This window comes from Elephantulus edwardii, unplaced genomic scaffold (genome assembly GCF_000299155.1).
Source record: "Elephantulus edwardii isolate Elephantulus edwardi_28Jun2011 unplaced genomic scaffold, EleEdw1.0 scaffold00006, whole genome shotgun sequence".
Taxonomy (NCBI): domain Eukaryota; kingdom Metazoa; phylum Chordata; class Mammalia; order Macroscelidea; family Macroscelididae; genus Elephantulus; species Elephantulus edwardii.
In genome coordinates this window covers 15,354,074-15,381,130 of record NW_006399756.1, presented here as the reverse complement: position 1 = coordinate 15,381,130, position 27,057 = coordinate 15,354,074, and the positions used below count along the sequence as shown (strand labels likewise).

The 27,057-nt window shown below is 37.4% G+C and overlaps 1 protein-coding gene across 1 annotated transcript in view; it reads left to right on the top strand.

Annotated features, from left to right (window-relative positions):
- The window catches only part of ATRNL1 (attractin-like 1), a 705,738-nt gene that overhangs the window by 283,080 nt on the left and 395,601 nt on the right, over positions 1 to 27,057 (top strand). Inside the window, exon 26 of the mRNA XM_006879915.1 lies at positions 1,782 to 1,860. Coding sequence (XP_006879977.1) covers positions 1,782 to 1,860 — 79 coding nt within the window. The remainder of the gene's footprint in view (positions 1 to 1,781; positions 1,861 to 27,057) is intronic.

The following is a 27,057-nucleotide window of genomic DNA, read 5'->3' as shown; positions in this document are numbered from 1 at the left end:
AAAAACACCGAAAGTTATACAAGTGTTCAGATCTTTTGTTCATAGGGTCGCTGTGAGTCATCTATGACTCGACCGCACTTAACAACAATAGCAACAAAGTTTGATTGTTGTTGTTGTGTCCCATTGAGTCATACCAACTCATTGCTGACCTTCCAACAAGGTCTTGGAGACAGTGAAGTGCATGGGAGAAGATTGTCAGTCTTTCTCCTGTGGAGCCTGGTGGATTTGAACCATGTACGCTTAGGATGTCAGTGCTATTCCTTACCACTAAACCATCACCAACAGTAGTACTAAAATTCAGATAAATGATCCTTGGAATGAATCTATTGTATCAGGACCCCCTTTTTAACAATTGGATTGATAACCTGAGAACTCTGGTGGCCTACTGTTAAGGAGCTGCCCTGTCGTCCTGAAGGGACAAGGTTAAAATCCACCAGCCACTCTGCAGGAGAAAGATAAGGAATTTTCTCCCAAACAGTTCATGGCCTCTTAAAAACTGCTGGAGGATGGATTATGGGTCATTTCTGTTTCAATAGTACAAAAGACAGAACAGCCTATGAATAGAAGAGTAACCAGGATGGTAATACTTCCTACTAGGATATGATTTCTTCACTTCCCCACTTTGTACATTTTGGGCTAGAAAATTCTTTGTTTGTGTGAGGTAGAATTATTTGTTGCATGGCATGGCCTTGTTTGTTGTTTGTATGTTATGTTTGGGCTGGAAAATTGTTTGTTGTGTATGGTAGGTTGACAACATCCACTAGGCAAAAAAAAATGTTTCTGGTCGTTGACATTATCCTTTAGGTCTGGAGAAAGGTCCTGGTGGAGAACCACTGGACTAAATGACATCAAGTATTGTTGTTGTTGTTGTTGTTGTTGTTAGGTGCTGTTGAGCCCGGTATGAACAAAAGATCTGAAGCCTGTTCTATGCTGCACCACCGTCACCCTCGCACTTCCTGACACACTGTAGCCCACTGCAGAAGTCCCCGTGTCAATCCATCTGATTGAGGGGCTTCCTCTCCTTCGCCGACCCTCCACACTTCCCAGCATCATTTAACCTCTTTAAATCTATGAAGATTCTCCAGTATGTAGAAGAAGGAATAGACTGAGTCATTGTAAGCCGAAACCAAAACAGTCCTGATGGACAAAAATTAGAGGGACATTTTAAGAGAACATTTTGATAGCTTTAACTTTTCTAAAAAAAGAGTCACTGGCTGGCAAACCAGTAACTTGTCCGCTGCTGTGGGTGTTCGCTGGGTCTGGATCACTTTCTGAGTGATGCTGGGAATGTGTTTCCTGGGATGGAGTTGGAAACGAATAATCTCTTAGGTTCCATTTAATGATTGCTCCTCTTTTGACAGGTTTAAAGACTGTAGGTTTGAAAACCATTCCCCTTGAGGTCAGAATGGAAAGCTCTAGATAAACTGAGCTCACTCTTTGAGAGCAGAGAGGGAAGCACATAGTTCTGTGAACTGAGTTTTAAGGAGTGTCAAGAATAGGAGGAAAATGGACTGAAAGCTGACTTGACTTTCCTTATAATGAGTCGCTGAGATATAGAACAAGGAATTGCTGTTGCTAGCAATTGTTTGTCCCCTTGTTTATTTGGTTTGAGAGAACATTTTAAGTTTCACTCATTTATCTTTTTATACTTGAAGACAAGCATTTATTTACAGAGACAATGATACCTTCAATGTATACTTTCTAATTTTTATTTTTATTTAAATAATAAAACATATCTCAAATACCTGTTGAATGAAAACTACCTGTGCGTTGCTTTCCAGTTGTTTTTTGTCCTTGTTGCTGGTGGCTGCAGTGGTGTGGAAGATCAAACAAACGTGCTGGGCGTCTCGACGGAGAGAGGTATCGGTGCTGTTATTTAATCTTTCTGTTTAAAGATTGAAACATACAAAACATACAGAATCTGTATTGCATTAATAAGAGATTCCTTTCAAAAACGTATTCTCAACTTAGTTTTTCAAGATTGAACAAAGCACTCTAGTAGTTTTTTTAAGTTTTATAACAGACTTTACAACTGTCATTTTTAAGTCAGTATCTGTGCAAAAGGATTTTTGGTATATTTTTATAGTATTTAATATATATAGATGTTAATTCTATTGATATAATAATCTGTAGTCTCTTTAAATTAAGTATACTGTAATTTTAGCTTACTAAAATTACATTTTAAATTTTTTTTTTGCTTCCATTTAAAAGGAAATTCAGACTATAACTTTGCATTTTGTCCTCTTAGGGGGAAAAAAGTCTTTCCCTGAGAATGTATATAATACTCACTTTTTATTGACGTTCAAATATTTTCTGTTACTTTATTGTCTGATAATTCAAACATATTTGAAGAGCATCCTAATTTGATATATTTCTGTATCAGGACTAATCATAATTGTTCTTCATAATTCAGATATCCATAACTAGTAACCACACATACTGTTTTATAACACATATTTTATATAAATATGGTCTGTAAATCTTATATATGTCAGTTAATGGAAATAATATATAATAATTTGCAAAGTATAAGTAGAAATACATTTATTATTATAATAGTAAATTTATTATAATGAGTAAAGTCTGTTTTGGCTGTTAAATATATTAGTAGTCTATTTAACTCTATACTTTCTGATTTATTTTTATGGTTTTTGAATGTGCCATGGACTGCCAAGAAAACAAACAGATTCATCCTAGAGAGGGTTAAACCAGGCTACTCCTTGGAGGCAAGGATTCTGGGGCTTCGTCTGACATACTTTGGACATGTAAGGAGAGACAGGTCTTTAGAGAGGGACATCATGCTGGGTAGAGTGGAGGGACAGCGCAGGAGGGGAAGACCCTCTATGAGGTGGATTGATTCAGTGACTGGGGTAATCGGGATGAGTGTGTCAGAGGCAGTGCGATTGGCACAGGATAGAGCAGGGTTTAGGGCTGTTGTACATAGGGTCGCTATGAGTCGCAAATGACTTGACGGCACATAACAACAACAACAACAATAATAATAATATACAGTGGTAAAATTGCTTGCCTTAATTTCATAAAAGGATGGTTTGAAACAATTTAGACTATGTTAAGGTGTTGAATTAGTGAGTAACGTAAATCCTTTTAACTCTTCTCCAGTTTCTTTTCAAATACTCGCTAGAACTCAGTGCCTGCCTATGATATATCCACCTGTTTGAGTTTACTCTCACACCTTATCCCAGTCTTGCTAGAAGTACAACATCAATGAGAATTTACTTGGTTTATGATAAAAAGTAGTGCCATTCAAAAGAAACCTCTAAAGTATAAATGTATAGTATTTTGCAAGTAGTGGACTTCTGCATAGATATTAAGTCTTGTAGACATTTTAGATCCATCTATTAAGAAACAAGTACAAATTAAGGAAAGAGAGAGAGAGCTGCTAGCCAGCCAATGTTCATGAAGCCTTTCAAAGTGGAACAGATGAGATGAAAATTTGTCTCCATCCAGCTGAGAAGGGAGCTCTGGTGGCCTAGTGGCCGGAAGCTGCCCTGCAGTCCCAAAGGCATGGAATCAGATGCATCAGCTTCTCTGAAAAAGGATGTGTACTCTCCTCTGGGTGATGTATTGCCTTTGAAAATCTGCTTGAGGTTGGTTCCACCTGGAGAACACACAATAACAAGAGGCAATTGGAAAAGGAGCCCGGTGGCGTAGTTCACAGTGCACCAGGCTGCTGACCAGCTGGAGCCAGCTCAGCTGGAGAAAGGAGGTGATGTTCTCACATAACATTTACAACCATGGAAACTGATGGCTGGGTGCTTTCAATTGGAACCCATGTGGCAGTGGGTGGTGGTAAAGCAATAGAAAAGGATTCAGGACCAGTCAGGAGCCTCGATTCCTGCAGGACCAACACCACCCCTTGGAGTTGCTCCTACTTTGGATGGCAGCCCTCATCCAGGTTTCCAAGGCTGTAAATCTTTATGGGAGGAGACTTACCATCTTTAGCAGTTCAATAGTAACACGCTACACCATGAATTTTAAAAAAAAACAACAAAATAGAACAGTAAAACAGCATGAATATCGTTGTGAAGTTGTATATTGTATAGGAGGAGATTGCTTCTTTTTCTCCTTTCCCATCTGTGTTGGATTTAACCAGCAGAGGGGCCTGGCTTTTGAGTTAGCAATGGACTATGCCACCAGAGCTCCCGGTATTAATACTGTTGTGTAGAACCGACTCATAGCTGACCCTCCAGGGGGTTTTCAGTGGTTATAAGTCACAAGGAAGGAGATTGGCTTTCTTTCTCCCATGGAGTGGCTAGTGGATTTGAACTGCTTACCTTTGTGTTAGCTGCACAACTCCCTACCATTAAGCCATCAGAGCTTTCTAATATTAATACTTCTATGTACTGTTGAGTTGGAACCAACTAATAGCTGGTCCTCCCTTGGGAAGATTGCTCAACTTTCTCCCATGGAGCTGCTGGAGGACTTAAACTGGGCACCTTTGTGTTAGCAGCACAATTCCTTACCACTAAACCACAGGGTTCCCTAGTTTTAATACTAGCAGAGTTTGTGTATCTTACATATAAAAGTTATAAAATACAATTCTGTAAATCAAGGAACATCTTTGCCATTAATTGGCTTATACTCTGGGTAAATGAGATCACTGACTGAATGTCCTTACCTTAAAAAGAAAGGGTTGTGCTTTAAAATTAATTCCCAAATTAGGATCACCAGAGCTCTAAACGTGTCTACATATAGTAACTGTAATTTAGTAACAGTATTTAATGTTTTTATTTTGAAAAACTAGTTCAAAGAGTTCATTTACCTCTAAAATATTCACATTTCTAAAATGAAAAAAAGTACTTTTGGTTAATACTACATCACCTCAGCATATAAATGCTATTTATTTTGTATTAATCAGAAATTCCAAGATGCTAGTATTACCTCAATATACTTTCTAAAAATGTGAATATGAATTTATCTTAACAATGCAATTTGATTGGAAATAAAAATCTTTCAAAATGTATGATGCTCACGGACAGTATAGGGAGAAATATTGAAGGGAAACTAGGTTTGGGACCACTGGGCCTGTTCTAATCTATGCTTCTAAATATTACTGCATCCTCTTGACATTTCCCCACTCTCATGCCCTTCTTTCCAAAGCCTATTTAGATGATGATTCTTTTTTTGTTAAAAATATAAGTGTTTGCATTTAATTTTCTGCTTCTACCGAAATGATTCATCTTATTGAAAAGTAATGTTACAATGTCATATGCTAAAAATATCTTTAGAAATTATCTATAGTTTAATATTCTTAAAATTTTTTACAAAAATGTTAGACCCTAAATATTTCAGATATATTTGTACATTAATCAAAGTCAAGTCTTGATGTCTTTGATGACTGTTGTTATTTTTCTGTTATTGTTTTTGGGTACCATTGAGTTAACTATGACTCAGAGTGACCTTATGAGCAACACATCTGAACCCTAACCAATTCTGCACCATTCTCATAAGCTCTGATATGCTTAGGCCCATTGTAGTCACTGCACGGATCCATTTCATTGAGGATCTTTGTGTCTTTCACTGACCCTGTACTACCTTTCCCAGAACGATGTCTTTTTCCAAGAACTGGCCCTCCTGACAATATGTGAGATGAGGTTTAACCATTTTCCCTCAAGGAGCTCACTGGCTATACTTCCTCTAAGACAGATTTGTTTGTTCTTTTGCTAGTTCATGAGATATTCAGTACTATTCTCCAATATCACAGTTCAAAGACAATGATTTGTATTTGTTATTCATTATTATCCAACTTTTGGGAGCCTAGGATGTAATTGGAAATACTAAGTTTTGGGTCAGGTGCAACTTACTGTTTAAACTGACATCCTTGGAGAGGTCTCTGACAGCAGGTTTCTCAATGCAGCATTCCTTTTGATTTCTTGACTGCATCTATCGCATTGTTGCCTGTTGAGCCATTGGCAAAAACTTTCTTGATGAGCTATAATCCATATTGAAGGCTGTAGTCTTTGATCTTTTTATATTGAGAGGTGCCAAGTCTTTTTCCAGCCGATTTACCCAAGGCAGTTATTACTTAATTCTGGATACATGTCGATTTCATGAGCATTGTTTATGGATCTAAGTAAAATAAAATCGTTGACAACTTCAGACATTTCTCCATCTATCATGAAGTTGTTTATTGGTCCAGTTCACCTGTGAGCACTTAATTGTCTTATATTGAGATGTTATTTACACTGGCCATAGTCTTGGATCACCTTCAGTAACTGCTTCACAGCCGCTTCACTTACAGAAAGCATGGTTATGTTGTCTGCAAATTGCAGGTTATTTATGAGTTGTAGTCAACTTGATGACATCTAACAACAACATACAAAGCAAACTGATTTTCCATTTAACTGTTCATACACTTTTTGTTTCTTAGTATTAATTCCAATACCCATACTATTATAGCTCTTCTCCAGCTTCCATCCTAATAATTCTCATTTCTAGTAATATTTCTATTATAATAGTTTTTAAATTAATGTATCTACTTAAAAATTACTTGGGAAGATAAAGACATTAGCATAGAATTTTACAGAAAAGGAATTTGTGCCTTGCATACCCATTCCCAGAAATATTATTGTAAATGACGTACTTATTATTTTTATCAATTCAACAAAATATTTCTTACTGTATTCCAGAAATATAGATAGATATTAAGCATATAGAGGAAAAAATACATGGAAGTTATATTTCAGGGAGCTCCTAAATAACATGCCTCTGGAAACCCTATGAACTTTGATAAATGTCAGTAGTTGTAGAGGGGCTTTGAGCCTTTTGTTCATAGGGTTGCTATGAGTCGTCCTCGACTTGAAGGCAATCAACAACACAACACCACCACCACCACCTAGTGAAACATTTTTAATAATATACTTGGATTTATTAAGCTGTGGTATGTTGGTGCAGCTACTGTGTCTTAAAATGTTTATGAAGGTCGGAATAATCACGGAATAAAATATAAACTGTTACATAATTATACATAAAATTCTAGAAAAAGACAAACTTTTATAGATATTTTTAGTATACTATATGATATGAATTTTGCCTAAAATAATATTTTTTTCTGCTTTTAAAGTTAATGATTTTTATAAACTCAATTATTTAGATGAAGTGATTGTTACGATTATTTCCTCTAATGAAATTGTATTAATTGTATACCATAAAATCTTACATGTTTGATGTATATGCACAAACGATCATCTCAGTTTATAAATATTTGGAGTTCAGTCCATTGCTTGTTGTAGTTCATAGTGGGTCGAACTGCTGGTGGTCTAGTCTATATTGTGGTGGACTGCTGCTGGTCTAGTCCATCGTGTACTGAACTGATAACTAAAATATCAGTGGTTCGAATCTGCCAGCCACTCATCAGAGGAAGGATGAGCAGTCTTTTCCCATAAAAAATTACAGTCTTGGAATCATGAAGGAAGGTCTGTATGAGTTAGAAGTGATTGGATGGAAGGGAGTTTTTGGTAGTGGCGTGGGTTTGGTTTTGGTTTTATAAAAAATATATACGATTATTTATGTCATATGTACACACACACACACACAGTTCCATCAAATTGATTCTGATTCCTAACAGTCTTCTGTTGGGTTTCTAAGGGTTCAAATCATTATGAGAGGAGAGTGTTCATCTTTTCCCAAAGAGACACTAGTATTAGAACTGCTGACCTTTCACTCTATGCCAGTGTATAAGAGCTCCTTATATATTGTTGCTATTGTTGATTGCCTTCAAGTCGAGCACTACTCATAGCAACCCTATGAACAAAAGGCCTGAAGCCCCACTACAACTATGAACATTTATCAAAGTTCGTAGGGTTTCCAGAGGCATGTTGCTTAAGAAGTGGATGCCACTCCTACTTCCAACCTTACATATAGTAATCACTATACATTTCTCTTCTCTTACTCTCTCCCTCTGACCTTATGTATACATACACATACATAGATACGTATCTACTTATTTATAGTTGCAGATACAGATACATAGATTATAGATAGGTAGATTTCTGTCTCTTCTATATTAGTATGTATAAATGTAGAAATATAACTATATCTGTATCTCTGTATAGCTGTATCGCTGTATCTCTCTAGAGACCATTTCTTGGAGAGGTATATGATGCTTGGAAGGGTGAAGGGACAGTGCAAGAGAGGAAGACTCTCAATGAGATGGATTGACTCAGTAACTGGGGTACTGGCGGTAGGTGTGTCAGAGACAATGAGGTTGGCTCAGAATAGAGAAGGATACAGAGTTGCTGTACTTAGGTTCGCTATGAGTCGCAAGAGACTCAAAGACATGTAACAACAAATAGATTCGTGTGTATGTATGTGCATCACATACGCATGATTTTATGCCTAACTAGACTAACTAGGATATCCAATGGATTACCAAAAGAACAAAGAAATACATCTTGGAGAAGGTGCAGCCAGAGTGCTCTTTGAAGGCAAGGATGATGAGGCTTTGCCTCACATATTTCTGGCATGTTGTTAGGAAAGGTTAGTCCGTGAAGAAAGACATGATGTTGGGAAAGGTAGAGTGTTGGTGAAGGAGAGGAAGACCTTTGACCAGGTGGATGGACACAGTGCTTGCCGCAATGGGCTCTGATATGTCAGGAAGTGTGAAGATGTCACAGGACGGGACAGGGTTCAGATCTGTTGTTCATTGGGTTACTATGGGTCATCCTCAACTTGATAGCACATAACAACAACGACAACACAACAGACTAATATATTTGTCTGTACATGTGTGTGTGTGTGTATAAAAGTATTTATTGCTTTTCTAACTTCAAACTTAACAGTGTATTTTTTTTATATACTTAATCTAGCAATCTTATTTCCAACACAGATTTTAATTCTGATGTTTAGATGTGTTCGCACTAAAAGTCTAATTTTTAAAATTCACTTTTTGGCCAAGATGAAAATGTTTTATTTGTTTCACATAGTATCATTGACTGCTGTAATCAAGTTTTTGTCTGGGTAGGCAATGACAAATGCATCAGAACCGCCATCTGGCCAGCAGCAGCTGTACAATACTATTGATTTTTAGACAAATATGATTTCATGGATATTAAAAAGTGAAAAAATGTGTCTTAGAATCAATAAACTAACATAAGATCCCCTTCATAAGGTTATTAGCACTGAATTAATTAATGCATTCCAAGTGTTCACCCGCATGCCTTACACTTGGAGAACATTCAACAAATGACAGTTGTTGCTATCTTTATTTACAAGTAATAAAAAGAATGATTACTGTTAGGCCATCCATCGATGTTAATAACAACGCTTGTGTATCTTAGCAGATCTTCTCCACGTACGTTCTGCCATAGGAGTTCTCAATTCAGTTGCCCAGAGGAGCAAGACAATTTAGCAGGAAAATCAGAGACAGTCAAAAGAAGACCTGATTAAATCAGTATTTTCCCAGGGGAGCATACATACGCCACAGACTGTAGCCCCTGAGAAGCTTTGTCCCAGGCTTCTCTGCATGGGAAAGAGACTTTACCGAAGGAGTCCACCGGATCACTAATATATAAGCAACAGAACAATAAAAACAAATCTCATATATGAGAGAGAAGAAGGATCATTATTCAGAGCTAATAAATATATATAACCCATAATGTTCAATCTGAACAAAAAATTATGAGACATGTGGAGAAATAAGTATGCAAAATATGAAAACATGAAATAAATCAGCAAGAAAATAGGTAAATAAAGGAAAATTATTAAAATTAACATTGTCCACAAAAGAAACAAAAACCGATGTAATTTCTTGCTAGTAGGCTCACAATAAATACGGAAGACATTTCTTCAGGCTGAATGAAAGTAACCCCAGAAGTAAATTCCATTTACACTGAAAAACATAGAACCCTAGTACAGATATTATGAAGTTATAAAAGACATTGTAAGTGCATATTTCTTATCTTAACTGGCAGGAAAAGAAGTTTTATATAAAACAATGTATATAGAGTTTTATTGCCCAGTGTATACCATGTAAAAACATAATGTATTGTCTAGCAAGAACAAAGGAATTTGGCAAGAGTACACCTGTGCAAAAGTAAGAAGTGGCACCAGGTGGCATCTCACATCCAGAAATCAATCACAAGTACAAGAGAGGTAATATAGTAAACAGTATAACAGCTTACCTTTTCTTGGCTTCTTTAGAAGATATAACATCTATAAGTTAATACTTATGCTAGCATATTGTTGATTTTGAAACATATTAGGATGTACTATGTATATAATAACAGTAGTGCAAATGGGGGGAAGAAGAGTCTATTTCTACACACCATGTAAGTTAGGGTGGTGTAATTTTTATCTAGCATCTCATATGTTTGAGTGTATATTGTAAGCCTTCAAGAAACCATGAAGAAATGATCTCCAATGAAAAAGATGTTTAAGTGCTTTTGCATATTGCTCTAGAAAATACTCAATGCAAATGAAATCAGAAAAAGAGGAACAGAGAAATTAAAGAGATATGAAACAAAAGTTTAGGTGCATTGAATTGAGTATAACACATAGTGACCCTGTGAACAACAGATCTGAACCGTGTCCAATCCTGTGCCTGGCAGAATGGAATCACATCACTTTGAGTTACAGTGTTAACTCCTTACCACTTAGCCACCAGAGCCACTAGTATTAACATCAGTCCTAACATTACATATGGATGAATAAAATAATCCAATGGCCAAGACACAATCACAAAACAAGAATAGCATCTGTGGAAAACACACTTTCGATTCAAAGACTCACAAAGATTAAAAAATCATATGTTATGTACTATTTTATTGCTCTTAAGGAGGTAACCTCAGAGTGCTCAGTTACCAGTTTTTCCCCATCTCTCTGAGAGCAGTCAGTGCTTGCTTTCTTACTTGGGCCTAATTTTATGTTTTGAAAATTGACTAACAACAACTTGAAGCATAAACTTTCTAAATATTTATACTTTAAAGTATCATGGCATTTGAGTTTGAAATCTACTCATGGCTGATATTTTCAAGTGAAATATATAAGGTTATAATTAAAACTCAAAAAGTTTGTTAGTTTTTGATAATTTCCCTTTTGGATAGTTTCATTTTTAATAGTTTCCCTTTATTGAATTTTTCTACTAGTTTAAAACATACTCTTTCTCAAAATATCTGTTTACTGATTGTTGTTGTTGAGTGCCGTCAAGTTGCTTGCGACTCATAGCAACCCTTTGTACAACAGCCCTAAACGCTCCTCTATCCTGTGCCAATCGCACTGCCTCTGACACACCCATCCCTATTACTCCAGTTTACTGGTACAAAGTAATTTTATTAAAATTTATTTTAATGTGCAATTATGTGGGTAAGGTCCTCCTTCTTCTTCTGCAAAATTGCCTCTCTAAGTGTATTAGCTGCTTACGTCTTCTCAAATATGTCCTGAAGCACTGATATTGTTGACTCCAGTGAGATTTATAATTGGAGCATTATTTGTAAGTGTCCAAACCCAAACGTAGTTGTTCAAACAATTTTTTATAGAGCTCATACTTTTCTAATCAAATTTAGGACAGTATGCTCTCCTTAGAAGCCAGTTTTGTATTAAATCATTTACTATAAAGCCTGTATGTCAACTAGATGTGGACAATTAATTATTGCTTTCAGAATACTTATTTGCCTAACAGATGTGCTAACATAAATTAAGCAGTAAATCAGTTTTGCTTCCTTTAGATAATGAGTAATTTACATATAACCTTTGGCTATTCTTTTATCCTACCATATTGATATAACTTGCATAAAATTGTTTTCTATAGAAAGAGCGCTTTGAAATGCAAAATATAATTAAAATGCACTATTATTTTAGTACAGTTTTGTTGCTAAATGATACTATTGAGGATATTATGAGTATTTGAGGAGTCTGGATGGGATGTGTAAGAAAACTAAATTATAACCTCTGTAGACCAGATTATTTTATTAGTCAGTTGAAAGTGAAACCGACAGATACTTAAGACGGCTGGGTCTCTCACTCACATGTTCTGCATTTAGACACATTGCTGTTGCTACAGTGTAATGCCGCCTAACATGTTTTGTGCCATGAACTTCCAAAAGAACAAACAAATCTGTCCTAGAAAACCAACCAGGGTGGGTGTGCCCAAGGGGCCAGGATGGTGACACTTGAGCATGTTGTCAGGAGAGGCCAGCCACTGGCACAAGACATACCAGGGAAAGCGGAGGGTCAGCAAAAGAGACGAAGACCTTCAACAGATGGATCGACGGAGTAGCTCTAAAAGTGGGCTCGAGTGTATCACGCAAACCAAGGACAGCACAGAGTAGGGCAAGGCTCAAATCTCTTTTTAATAGGGTTGCTATGAGTTATAAACAACTAGATGGTACCTAGTGACAAAAAAGACCCCTGTAGGGAGCTCTGGTGGCCTAGTGGCAAGAAGCTGAGCTAGAATCCTGAAGGCACGCTGTTCGAGGCCACCAGCTGCTCTGCAGGAGAAGGATTGACAGTCTCCTCCTGTGCAATTTACTGTCTCTGAATACCCACTGGAGGGTCAGCTGTGGGTCAGTTCCAGCTCAACAATAACACAACAACAATAACAACAAGATACACTAACGTAAGTAGGTAAAGCCAGTTATGGCTGGAGACATTTTGCACGGAAACTCCTGCACAGTCCCTGGGGATTCTCAAAGAACTGAGGCACTCGCCGTACTTGTAATCAGCTAATGATTGCATGTTCCAGTCTCTAGTGGGCACCAGAAACCCCACTGTAGAGAAAAAAAAATAGTAAATAACCTGCGTGTCTAGTGAGGTCATGTAAAAACTATTCGTTAAAACCTGTTTTCTTAAACCTATGTTGTAGTAAGCAAATGATGAGTGAATATTTCTATTGCATTCAACTTTAAAATGTTGATAATTGGATCCTTTTGTAAAAAAGTAAGTTGGGGGAGAGCTTTGCAGTGGCTAAAAACTTGTCGATTATTATTAAGGAGACATTATAGATTAGGAGTCTTGCCCACTGCCGTTGGTGTGGTATTGCCTGGTTGCAGCTCTACAGGGTACGATACGCTGCCCCTAGTATTTGCAGGACTGTGGTGTTTAGGAGAACAGATTGCCACATCTTTCTCCCATGAGCATCTGGTGGGTTTGAACAGTCAACCTTTTGGTTAGCAGTTCCAAGTTTAACCATGTTTCCTTTAGTAATTTTTGTATCTTGAAAATTAGAATGAATGTCTTTTCAAATCACTGTCCAAAGACTAGAGCCTTTGATGTAGATACACTTTACCATTTTAAAAAAAAAAAGTATGAGAAGGCCTATACCATGGCTACTATGTATGTTTGGAAAATAATTTTTCAACATTCATATTATTATGTATCCTGTGAAAATACCCAAGTATATAGCAGAGCCAGCAGGTGCAAAGTGATATAAACTCCTTAATCATAACCAAGCACTCTGAAGGAATGAATTTCTGGACTTTGGGCTTCGGAACAATAATCTTAGGGGACATTAAAATCAGTTGGTATTAAATAGTCCACGAAGATAATGTTATCCATCCTACTTTGGTGAGGAGTCACTGGAGTCTTCAAATCTTGTGATCAACCATCTCAGACGCACCAGTGGTTCTCACCTTGTCTACAACAGAGAAGAGGACAAACAAGCAAAAATGCACAGGAACCGTTAGTCCAACAATTAGGGCCAATAGATGATAAACATCCTCCACAACCCTGAGACCGTAAGAGCCACAGGACGCCTGGCTCCCAGTATTCCCCCACTTTAAAACACGTTTTAAACAACAGAGATGTTTTCATAACCATTTAATTATTATTGGTGGATCCTGAAGAAATGGAGCCTTTGGATTGTAGTGTTTGCAAAGAATATTGACCTCACCACGGCTCCCAGAAGAAACAGCAAGTCTGCCCTAGAAGACGTGTGGCTGACGTGACGGTGGTAGGGCTTCATGTTTACTTTGGACCAGCTCACTGAGGGACTGGTCACTGGAGAATGATATGCTTGGTCAAGTGTGTTATTGGTGTTGGATGTACCTTTAAGTTAGAACTGACTCATAACTGACCCTCCAGTGGATGTTCAGAGGCTGAAAAAGCACACAGGAGGAGACTGCTCATCTCTCCTGTGAAGCAGCTGGCGGATTCGAAACAAGGGCCTGTGAGTTGGCAGTGCAACTCTTTTCCACTGAGCCACGAGAGAAGACCCTTGGCATAGTGGCTGCAGCAATGGATTCAAAGAAGGGGCTTGAAGCTACAGTTGTGAGGACAGGACGGAACAGGGCAGTGTTTTACTCTGTTGTATGAAGGTAGCTATGATTTGGAATGCACTCGATGCTGCCTAACTACAGCAACAGTTTAATTATGAAGATAACAACCAAATAAATTTCCCAGAAAGTGCTGGCTAGGAAATGAATGCAAGTATGTAACAATCGCCATGACTGCAGTTCCTTTTTTGTTTAACCTTTATTAAACCTTTATTGTCTCACTATCTGATGAATGAAATATTTGGTGACAGCTCGAGTAAGTACTATCAACCTTTATCTACTTGCTGGTTTACTTAATATGGCTCATTATTGTGCATGGAATTACTTTTTATTTTTCCTAAGATACATGTTTGTTGGATTTCAATGAAGGTGACTTTGATACTGAAAGCTGGCAGCTAACGATAACAGTGGAATAACTTTTTATGAGTGTGGGTGTATAGAAACACGTCTGGCAGAGGTTATTGTCATACATAGTAAGTGGCCAGCACTTTGTGCAGCTATTAAATCAGGCTGTATGTGTTGTTTCAGCCAGAGAAATGGAGGATATTATACAAAGTCCTTTCTCAATATTGAAGTTCGTAAGAAAAGAAATACTTTCTGATTGGCTTCATCATCTACTACCCCAACTCTTAACAGTTTAATACTGGAAGTGAACAGAATAGTCTGAAAACTGCATGTTAGGCTAAGTAAGACATATCCATTGAAGAAGGCAGGATGTCTAATTACAACAGTAGTATTTAAGCTTTTCCTTAAAGATTTAAACGATGGTAAGATTGCTTGAGTAGCAATAAATCCAGTCATTACTTATTATCAGGTATGTCTAATCTTAAATAAAGAGAATGCACATTTAGGAAGCTGCCAATGCAAGGATATGCTCTGAGTTAGGGAGAATTTGAGAATTTCTTAAAAATCCAAAGATAAGCTCTTTAAATCAAGAATTTTAAAAATTCACTTTGGTTGCCATTTGCTTGGTATATTTTCCCCCCATCCTTTTATTTTGAGTCTATCTTTATTTATCAGGTATGTCTCTTGTAGACATCATATTGATGGATTTTGGGTTTTTTTTATCCAATCTGCTACTCTTTTTCTCCTTGGTGGTGCATCCAAACCATTCACATTCAGTGTGATTATTGAAAGGCAGGACTTTATTGCTATTGTTTTGTTGAGTTATTTTTGGTGGTGTTGCTAGTTACCTTGGTCCATGCTGCCTTCTGTGGCACCTCTGTAAGGACGTCTCTCAGTGTTTCCTGCAACACTGCTCTTGTTTTTACACACTCCCTTAGGTTCCGTTTTTCTGGAAATATCTTGATCTCTCCTTCATATTTGATGGACAGTTTTGCTGGATACAGTATTCTTGGTTGACAGTTGTATTCTTTGAGTGTTTGATATATGTCCCTCCACTGTCTTCTTGATCACATGATTTCTGCTGAGAAAACAGCACTTAATCTTATCTGCTCTCCCTCATAGGTTACTCTTTGTTTTTCCCTTGATGCTTTTAGGATTCTCTCCTTATCTTTGGTTCTGGCAAATTTGACTATGATATGCCTTGGTGGTTTTCTTTTGGGGTCTATTTTATATGGTGTTCACTCAGCTTGGTATATTCACACAATGGAGTACTATGCTGCGTTGAAAACAAGAGACTTATGAAATATTATGAAATAGTATACAAATGTCCTGGAGGACATTATGCTGAGTGAAATATTTCAGTCGCAAAAGGACAAATATTGCGTAGTGCCACTGTTGTGGAACGAGACTGACATTGGGGTTGAGGGGACACTGAAAATGAGGGGGTAAATAAATAATGTATACTGCATTGAAACATATTAGGGAGAGAACTATTTAAAAGGGATATATGATTAGGTATTATTGTCATGACAGAAGTCCAGAATGAAAGCTGCATAGTGGAGTGGACTTGGGGGAAGGGATTGTATAAGAATGAAAGAATTTTTCTTTTATTTTTAAAAGAGAAGAGCTAACTAGAGGGGAGAGGTGAGCAGGGAGAAAGTGCAACAATCAATGAATGGAAATCCAAAGTCTCTGTAAACTTTCATTATAATTAATTAAAAAAATTCACTTTGGAGTGTCAGGTTTTGTTTTAATTTTATTTTTTAGTAGTTCATAATCCACTTAAATGGATAATCAGAATGAAATAGAAAGTTTTAGATTGAGATGTGTCCCACATATTTCTGTTCCTTGTCTGTATATACAGCTTTTTTATACAAATATCAGCAAGTGCAAATGTATATTCTCATTTCCTCAATGCATAATTTACTTTTTATATTGAATCAAATGTAAGAGATAATAAAATATAATACACAAAACTTTATATAAAGCATAAAAATATTGCCAAATTTTGACATGCCGCGGCTATAAAGTTCATTTCAGTATCAGAAATATTAAGAGGTGGAATTTTCATTCCTGTGAATTGACAAAACAGGACATGTGATTTCTCTTACACATCACTTCTGTCATTTAACAACAGAACCTAAGTGCCTTTCCTCTTACAGATTTTCCTTATTCTTTTTCTATCATCACTTTTAATAGATACTGTCAAACAGTTTTCCAAGAGGCAATATGAATTTGCAAAGTACCTGCAGTATATGAGAGTCATTATTGAGAGTTATGAGAGTGATGTTTGGCAACATATGATGTTGTCATTCTTATGATGCCATAATCCGTTTGATTTCTATTTTTCCAATACCTAATGAACTTCTTCTACAACTTTTCATATATTTATGAGTATTTAGATGTCTTATTTTGTCATTGGCGTTTTAAAACTTGGATTAGCACTCTTCTTTTTATGGCTTTGAAGGAGTTAATTGTCATAGTCAGAACAAACAAATATCCAGATTTCTAGTGTATTTTCTTGTCTATACAAAGACATTTGACTGTTTGGATCATAACACATTATGGGAACCATTGATAAAAATTAAAATCTCAGAACCTAATGTGGAGGTATCATTTAAAGGTAGAACAGCAATAAACGTTGTTGTTGCTAAGTGCCGTCGAGTCGCATGCAACTCATAGCGACCCTATGTACAAGAGCCTTAAACCCTGCTGTATCCTGTGCCAATCTCACCGTCTCCAACACACCTACTGCCATTACCCCAATCACAGATTCGATCCATCTCAAAAATAAACATTACTATTTTTATTATTGGGCCTGTTGAATACATTGTTTTACTGAAAATTATTTACATATTCTTTACCATAGGAATTTAGAAATTATACTATTTTGGAAAGTAATTTAGAGAGAATATATAATCGAGATTAATCTTTTCTCACTTAATGTTGAGTTTTAGAAAATGTGTGGTTAATGGACCATCTAGTAATTTTATTTGCTAAACTGAAGTGAGATCAGAGCAGTATGTACATAGTAAAACTTCGAATGCTGGATGCTTTGCATTAAAAAATGTTATTTTCTTTTGCAGTAAAAGAGAGATTACTGTCAGGATTTTATTCTATCCCAGATTAAATTGAGAAGCAAATTCAGTGTTCATTATACATTTATTAACATCTAAAGTCTGGGTTTTAAATTTGTTGACATCGAGTATTTTTTCAGCATTTTTACTTGATCATGTAACCATTCTTCATTCTTGGTAGTGTTTTTCTAAGTGTTAGAATTTTATTTTCTTTCCCTCAATGCTAATGACACTTGTTGCTGTTGTGTACCGTCAGAACCAACCCTTGTTGACCCTTCCGGTGGGGTATCGGAGGCAATTCATTGAATGAGGAGATTGCTCAAACTTCTCCCATAGAGCAGCTTGTGGAGTCAAACCTCATGCCTTTGGAATTTCAGCACAGCCTAAGAGTTTATACACCTCCTGGGTGCAGAAGCCAGGTGGACGTGTACAAGGGTATGCACCTTGGCACTTTCCATTGAGAGCATTCTTGGAAGATTGTTAGACCTTTATTATGAAGTTATGACTGTTATTCCAGGTGATGTTAAAATGAACAGAAGTGGGACAAAATGACAAGCAAAATAAGAAATAATACTGAAAAAAATTTATACTTTCATCCTGGGCTATGAATATTTATAACATAATATTTAAAGTATTTTTTAAAAGAGTGTTAACATGCTAGGATCTATAAATCATAAACTAGTCTGTCTTTTTTCTGCATTGAGGTAACTTTGGATTCTTTGGTGCCGAATGATGTGCCATAATGCCAGAATGGTTACACATGGTTGACAATGTTTGGTAGAGCTCACTGATTAAGACAGGCTTGGAAGCAGGAGTGGTATCCACTTTCTAAACATGCCTGTGGAAACCACGTGAACTTAGAAAGATAATAGTTCTTTTGTTTATAGGGTTGGCACTTAACAACGACATATAATGCCAAAGTGCTAGCTTCCATTTTTTAGTTGGATGAAGTGGCTGGAATCTGTAAGATTGTGCTCTTGTTTTGATTGAGGATCTGTGTGGATTGTTTGATTGTTTTTATCTAAGTCTCTTGTTTAGAGTCAACAAGACCCCCTGGAGGGCCCTTATGTTTAAAAGTTGGGCCTGAGGGATTATATTTTAACCCCTTGTTACTATATTTTGGAGGAACATTCTTCTAAGTCATACAGCACTCTGGTCAGTTTGCTGTGAAGAGGTAATCTGGGTTCGCTGTGACACTGAATCTTGTGCCATTTGGGATTCAAAGGCCATAGTGAAACGACTGTGCCATTGGTGTGCTACCATAATGGCTACCCATCGAGGGCAGTGTTTGGTGGAGCTCCCAGATTGATTCAAAATGGATTCAAGTTTGGAAGTAGGAGTGGTATCCACTTCCTAAACCACATGCCTCTGGAAACATTTGGGCCCAAGTGTCTAGTGTTATTTTATTTTGGAGGAACATTCTTCTAAATTATGCAGCACTCCTTTGTCAAATTGCTGCACTGAGGTAATCTGGGATTGCTGTGATGCTGAACCTTGTGTCATTGGGGGTCAAATGCCATAATGGCTTCCCAGGGTGGACAGTGTTGGGTGGAGCTCCCAGTTTAAGACATGTTTGGAAGCAAGAGTGGCATCCACTTCCTAAACCACATACCTCTGGAAACTCTATGAGCTTGGAGAAACGATGATAATTATAGAAAGGCTTGGCTATGAGTCATGCTCTTCTCACCGGCAATCAACAACAACAACATTCTATTGATATCAAGCAGTTGTATAGCTTGGTTATTTGTTTTATGAAGCTTTAAAAATATTCAAATGATCTATTTAAAATCAATTACTCTTTGAGCAATAATCTTGAGCAAACACATCCTCTTCCTCTTTCAGGATAGCTGCTTAGCTAAGTCTTGGGATCTCATGCTTATTCATCCTTTTATCATTACATTATATCCTTGCTTTGTCTTTGGATTCTCATTTGCTTAATGAAGAAACTACATTGGATTGTCTTGCAGATTATATTGCATTATCTGGCTCTTTGACAGTAATTGAGTAAGAGCTACAGACCTCACAAAGCAGATCTTAAATTCTCATTGTATGAAGGCCACTTTCAAATGCTTTCAAAGAGACTAGGGAAGTTTCCCTCGCCCTTATCTATTATTATTTGAGTGTTCAGAATGAGATATTTTCTCAACATAGGTCATCTGAGCTTATCTCTTTGGCAATCGTTTTGGACAAAGGATTTGTAATTATCACCAATTTTTTCCATTTTAACTTTGAATGGCATTGTTCTGAATTAAATTTGGTTATGTAATATAATATTCCCCCCAACATTTTTTGGCTCAAAAATGTCAAAGTTGATTTTGACGGAAAATGAGACCATTACCCTTGTTAGAGAGGGGTCAAGAGTCCATAGCCAGTTTCGGTCTTATCAGACAATTGCATTTGGCACAAGGCCATCTCCATTGGTGCTGTTTATGTATGTCTGTGTGAAAAGGAATTGCATCAGTCCTCTTAGTAACCTTAATGTAGCAACAGATTCTAATACTGTGAAATTCAGTGTGTAGAATTTACTGTGACAAAATAAATGAATTCAGTGTTTGCTAGTTAAATTGAAAGTATTGACTCTACACGCCTTAAGAGTAACTCTGCATTATAAAGAGTCCGACTGTTAAGTGAATACAATCATTTACTGCCATAAGCCATAAAAATTAAAACGGTCTAAGTGCTCTTTCAGACAGAGGTGCAGAGACTAATTTTGCATGAATGCATAACTTAACAAGATTAGTAGGCTTGTTCAGGTATGAGGGTTGTCCTTCTTTCTCGTGTTGGTTGGCCTCGTCTCTTCAGTGCCACTCTCTGATCATGATTGCAGGTTAAAGTCTTCACTTTAGCACTGTCTTGTCATTCTGTATATATCACCTTTCGTTGCTTAATTATTGTTGCCTTTGTTAGGTATTAAGGTAGTTTCCTGTTTGAGCTTTCTGTAATCTGTGTTTAAAACTATCCCATGTCCAGTAAATGAGGAAGTAAATATAAAAAGAATGTATGCACCTCACCCAGAATAGAGGAAGATTTGTGCACAGTAATAAAATCCTCTTCAGTTCATTTTCTCTGTTACTTCTTCTTCCCTTCCTTTAATATGTGAAATATATTCACTGTCTGTTCTCTATCCCCTTGGAAGAAATTCCAATGTTGTTATATGTCGTTTGGATGGCGACAACTCATGGTGACCCTATGAACCACAGTTCTGAACTTAGTAGAAGTTTTCAGTTTCCTCTAAGTATTAACCAGGAAGCATTCTGTGTCCTGTCTTTCAATAAACACATTTAGTTGCTTTTGCTTGCTAATCTGTGGTGAGGAATTTCACTTGGATTTTATCACATCTTTCAGTTTTATCATATCACATCTTCCACCTAGGGAGGTACAATTGGACCTGTATGGACCTGGCTTACTGGGAAGTTAGGCCCTGATTACAGGGTCTCAAATTTGTTGTTGTTGTTGTGTGCCATTGCGTCAGAACTGAGTCATAGCTGACCCTCCAGTGGGTTTTCAGAAACAGTAACTCACATGGGAGGAGACTGCCCATTCTGCTTCTGCCGAGCAGCTGGTGGGTGCCTTTGGCATTGCAGTGCTGGTTCTTACCACTAGGCCATGAGGGCTCTCCCGCAAGTTAGTCTAGCTAGGTCCAAATATAGCTTCTCTTGATTTGTAGATCTAAAAGGAAATTTGCTTTATCCATCCTACTACCAAGCCTCCCCTCCTCAACTTTCAGTGGTGAAATGGGATAGAGTGTGGAGTTCAAAACTGCAGGGTGAAGGATGCTGTTGTATATGTATGTGTGTGTGTGTGTCTGTGGATACACACACATACATATATATATACACACATACATACATATATGCATACATACTCACACAGACACACATTTTAACAGGATCATGATATCCCTGGGTCAGAGAATGTTTTCTCCCATAGCAGCAGCTTAGATCAATTTCCTATGACTTAATTTTCCACAAGGTGACACTTGGAAGAATCAGAACCTTCAGATACAATGAGGTACCACAGGCAAAAGACCTTCAAATCATGAATTTTTTTCATAGCCTTGACATAGTAACTGCTATGCACCATATGCACCTGCTTTCTTTGAACAAGGCTATTAAAAATAGCTAATATTATGACAGTGGGCATGACTACATTTCTTCCTTTTCAAAGATGCAGAGAGAGAGAGTGTGTGTGTGTGAGAAAGGTAGAGACAGAGGAGACAGAGTGAAAGAGACACCTAGAGGTAGAGACAGGGAGTGACTTTCTCTGAGGTATAAATATATCCTCTCCTGGGAAGGAAGGAGCTAGTTGGAACTTTACCATGTTGGAATGTAATGTGTATTTCTCACTTAGGCAAAAAAAGTCCTTAAGGGTCTAGGTGAAGAATGTTTTATAATAACTTTATTGAAACATAACTCATCTGCTGTAAAATTTGTTCATTGACAGCATACAAATCAATGGTTTTAAGTATATTCAAAATAGTGCGACTCTCACCATAATACTTCCTTTATTCCAAAAAGAAGCCCTATACCGTTATTGTTGATGAGTGCCATAAAGTCACTTCTTATCTATATACCCTTTCTATGCAATAGGATGAAACACTGCCTGGTCTTACGCTTCCTTACAGTCTTTGAGCCCATAGCATTCACAGTCACTTTTAATTTCACCCCGACTATCCCCTAAGCAACCAAGTCTTCTTTCTGTCTCTATTGGTTTTATTTTTGTGGACATCTCATATAAATGTGATCCTGGAATAGATGGCTCTTGACACTGGCTAGTTTTACTTGGCATGATGTTTTCAAGGTTCATCCCTTTTTATTGCTGAATTATATTAAAAATAGGGTGGTTTTTTTTTTAAGTCATAAGCAAGCGTAATCTCCTTTTATCAAAGATGATGGTACTTTTGAGAGCACAGTACCCTCAACAACATGGTTGTTTGTGTTGCTGCTGCTGTCTGTCTATTTTATTCCAGTATGCTGTGTGTGGCTACTCAGAATTCTCTAAAGGAAATGCTGGCATGTGATCTTTCCACCTTTTCTCTCTCTCTCTCTTTCTCTGTGTGTCCTTTTCTCTTTCCGCGTTGATATAGATCTCAATCTAATTATAGGTACTTCCAGTTTATTAGTCCTCCTTGGGACTATAACCTTCCCAAAGACATTTTGACCAACTGAATAGATTTACTGAGAGCTGACTTAATCCAATAACAAATTTTAAAACAAAACCAAACCAACCAACAACCCAACCTCAAAGAAAAGGTGTAACAGTCACTGTGCTAAATTATTGTTCTGTTCTATTTGTTTTTTCAACTGAGGCTGAATGTTAACTAGTCTTTGTTGCAAAGCATTTCTAAATTTCCTATGTAGATTGAAAAGGAGAAGAAAGGTTTTTTCCCCCCTAACTTTCTGAGTTCCTGAATTTCTTTCCTTAATTCCCATTCTTTCTGCAGAAAAAGAGTTCTTTTCTAAACTCACCTCTTTATTGTACTAACTGTGTACCAAATTTATCAGTTTACTGAGTCTGTGTGATTTATTGCCTCTGAAAACCCTCTGGAGGATCAGCTATGAGTTGGTTTCACCTTGATGATACCTAACAACAAAATAACAAATTTAGCACTAATAACTAGATCACACTAGTAATACTTTCCTTTGAGAACTCACTGCTACATTTTCATTATATGATGATTTATTTTACATTAGATAAATGGAATTGATGACAATGATATTAATGGTTTACTGTGACATATCAAAATCGAAAAAATGCAAACTTAACTGCCTTCCATTGAGAACCAGGGTAGGGCTGACCCTCCAGCGAGGTTACCAAGGCTGTGAATCATGCAGTAGAAGATTTCCGTCTCTCTCCTGTGGAACGCTTGATGGATTGGAACTGCCAGAGAGACGTGGCATTTGGGTTGGCATTGCCCCACCCCATGGACTATGCTACTCCCTTTTTACATATCAGAGGCTGCCTCTTCCCAGTCTTCAGTAATACTGGTTTATCTGTCTCCCAGCTCTGAACTGTATGCTACATGTGATAGTTTAACTTAGCATAATGAAAATCCTCAATGGTCTGGATTGACACAGTGACTGCAGCAGTGAACTTGAGCATGGCAGAGATTATAAGGGTGGCACAGGATGGGGCAGAATTGTTTATTGGATGTGTTGTTTTTGAGTCATTGTATACTGTAGTTGAGTTATTGGCAACTTCTTGTCATAGGAAAGTCTGCTGTTAGGGACCTTTCCAAAGTTCTGAAGAGCAATGGTGTCTCTCTGGAGACTAGGGTGCATCTGGTACAGGCCATGGTCTTTGCAATCACTTGTTATGCATCAGAGAGTTGGACAATGACTAAGGAGGATAGAAAGAGAATTTATGCTTTTGAGCTGTGGTGCTGGAGAAGAGTATTGAGAGTACCATGGACTGACTGCTAAGAAAACAAACAGATTCATCCTAGAGAGGGTTAAACCAGGCTGCTCCTTGCAGGCAAGGATTCTGAGGCTTTGTCTAACATACTTTGGACATGTTGTAAGGAGGGACAGGTCCTTGGAGAGGGACATCATGCTTGGGAGGGTGGAGGGACAACGCAGGAGCGGAAGGCCCTCTGTGAGGTGGATTGATTCAGTGACTGGGATAATCGGGATGGGTGTGTCGGAGACAGTGCGATTGGCACAGGACAGAGCAGAGTTTAGGGCTATTGTACATAGGGTCACTATAAGTCGCAAGCTACTCGACAGCACACAACAACAATGGCAACTAACAAACTGAACGACAGTGGCACCCAGCTCATAGTCACAAATTTCTGTTAGTTATTTCCCCTCTGTAACACCCTGAAATCATGGTGAGTGTCAAAACCCACTTCTAATATATGAGAACAGGAGGGGTTAGCTGTGGCTCTTCTTCTAGAGACCAACTTGAAGTAGCTGCCTCCTACCTGAGAGGCTGTCCCACGCTTTGGCAGACTCCCAATCTGGCCATGCCGTTGCGTTTAAAGGCTCCTACTACACAGTAGACACCAAGTCTCTATGCATTCCACTGATCAAAATAAGTAACATGGTCCAGTCTGATGTTAATAGGACAGGAGAAAACACAAGTGTGTGACAGCCCATGGGGACACAAGAGAGCAGAAAGAGGGATATTTGTGATCAATCATTTTATCTGCCAAAGAGAGAAAGGAAACGCCCTTTCTTTTCCTGTGGATTAATGGGCCTTGAGGAATTGCCCTTCCAACTCAAAGGGAGGTGATTCAAATCCAAGGGCTTCTCTGTGAGACGAAGACGGGCGTTCTGCTCCTGTGTGATTTACAGCCTCTGGAAACCACTGGAACATCAGCTGTGAGTTTGTTTCTCCACAGCAATGGACAACAATGATGGGGATTTTTATATATATATACACACACACACACACACACACATATGCACACACATATACAAAGATAATATTAATAAATATTATATATTAATAATTTCATACATTAATAATACATTCATTTTAATGAATGGAATTACTGGTTGTAAACAGCTTTTTCATTGTTTCACTCTATGTGGCTTAGTGCTACATTTAAAAGATGTAAAAGAAATTGAGTGCCCTTTATACCATTATATTAAAGATTTATTTCAACTTTGGGATGATAATGCTGAGTGTGAAACAGTAGAAATAGTCTATTAGTGAGAATATGAAAAAAACATTATTATTGAAATTTGTTTAGTTTCTGAGTTACACGCAGCATGATTTTATCTTGCAAACTAGTTTGTGTGAGATCCATTAGAAAATACTACTTTTCTTGCCATTTGGGAAAATTACTAATACTTGAATGTGTGCTACTGTATAAATTTTATTGAACAAAAGCAAATAGTTTGGTCTCAGCACAAGTAATTAATCCTCCCCCACACGCAGAGAAAGATTCTTAGGAATCAGGTGACTCTATGCTTAGATTACTAACATTTTTATTCTTATTTTCCAACTCTATATGCTATGATAATAAACTTTGTGTCTCTGTCCCAATTTTCAATAGTTTCTTTTTTTTACTGAAAAGCAATTTGCTGTTGTTGTGTACTGTCCAGCCGGGACTGACGCAGAGCTGCCCCTCCAGCAGGTTGTCAGAGACAGAAAATCACATAGGAGTTAAATCACCCATCTGGTGCCTAGGAAGCAGCTGGAAGATTGGAAACACCTGCCTTTGAGTTGACAGTGCAGTTCCTTCCCACAGGCCACAAGAGCTCCCTAATTTAATACCGTTAAAACACAATTTGGAGATAACGTCACAAAAAGTCATTATAATCTTTTCTCTTTATCACAGATATTTCCTCAGGTCTATAATGTGCTGTTATAGTCACAGTGTAACTATACTTTTTAAATTTTTTTATTTTTATTGTATTATTTTTATGTGTACCGTCAAATCAGATCTGACTGGTACAGGAGGAGATTGCCCCCTCTTTCTCCAGCAGAGCATCTTGTGGATTTGAACTGCATACCTCTGGGATTGCAGTGCAACGTCTTGCCACCAGAGCTCCCTTTATAACTATACTTTTTTAAAAGTTAACATCATCTTGTAAACATACCCAAGTGATTTACTTTTTAATGACAGAATTTAAAAATTATGTCTAGAATTTAAAGTAACATGGTGTAGGCAATTCCTTGTCATTCTGAAGTTCTCATGAGGGTACTTTTTTCCTATCAAGTAAATATTTTGCGAATATTAGGGGAGCTCTGGTGGCCTAGTGGCAAGAAGCTGCACTGCAATCCCCGAGGAACGCGGTTTGAATCCACCAGATGCTCTGCCGGAGAAGGAGGCGCAATATCCTCCTGTACCAGTCAGATCTGATTTGACGGTACACGCACACAAAATAATAATAAAAAAAAAAAGTAAATATTTTGCGAATATTAGCATAATCTCTCTTATTTTATAGTGAAGATTAAATTGATCATCTTCTTTTCACCCTCTGGACTGTGTGACTACTTTGTTCAAAAGTAGGTAGATGTTTTGCTTTGTTTAAGTTATTTAAATGACCCAAGAGAGATTGGTTTTTATCCTTTGCTAGAAATTAAACTTCCTAAACTTGGGAGCCCTGGTGGTTTAGTAGCAAGGACCTGTATTGCCAAAGCAAAGGTACGTGGTTTGAATCCACCAGCTGCTCCATGGGAGTAAGATGGGCAATCTCCTCCTATGTTATTTACTGTCTCTGAAAACCTGCAGGAGGGTCAGTGATGGGTCAGTTCCAACTGGGCAGTCATTAGAATAAGAATAAACATCAGTTGATCAGTGAGATTCCAGATTTCTGTGTCTTTGATTTATTTATATAATCTGTGACATCATTCATACTGTCTTACATTTTTTTTTCAGAAGGAATACTCTTGAGTTTTACATTGTTGTTGTTAGGTACTTTTAAGTTGGATTGACTTTTAGCTGACCCTCCAGC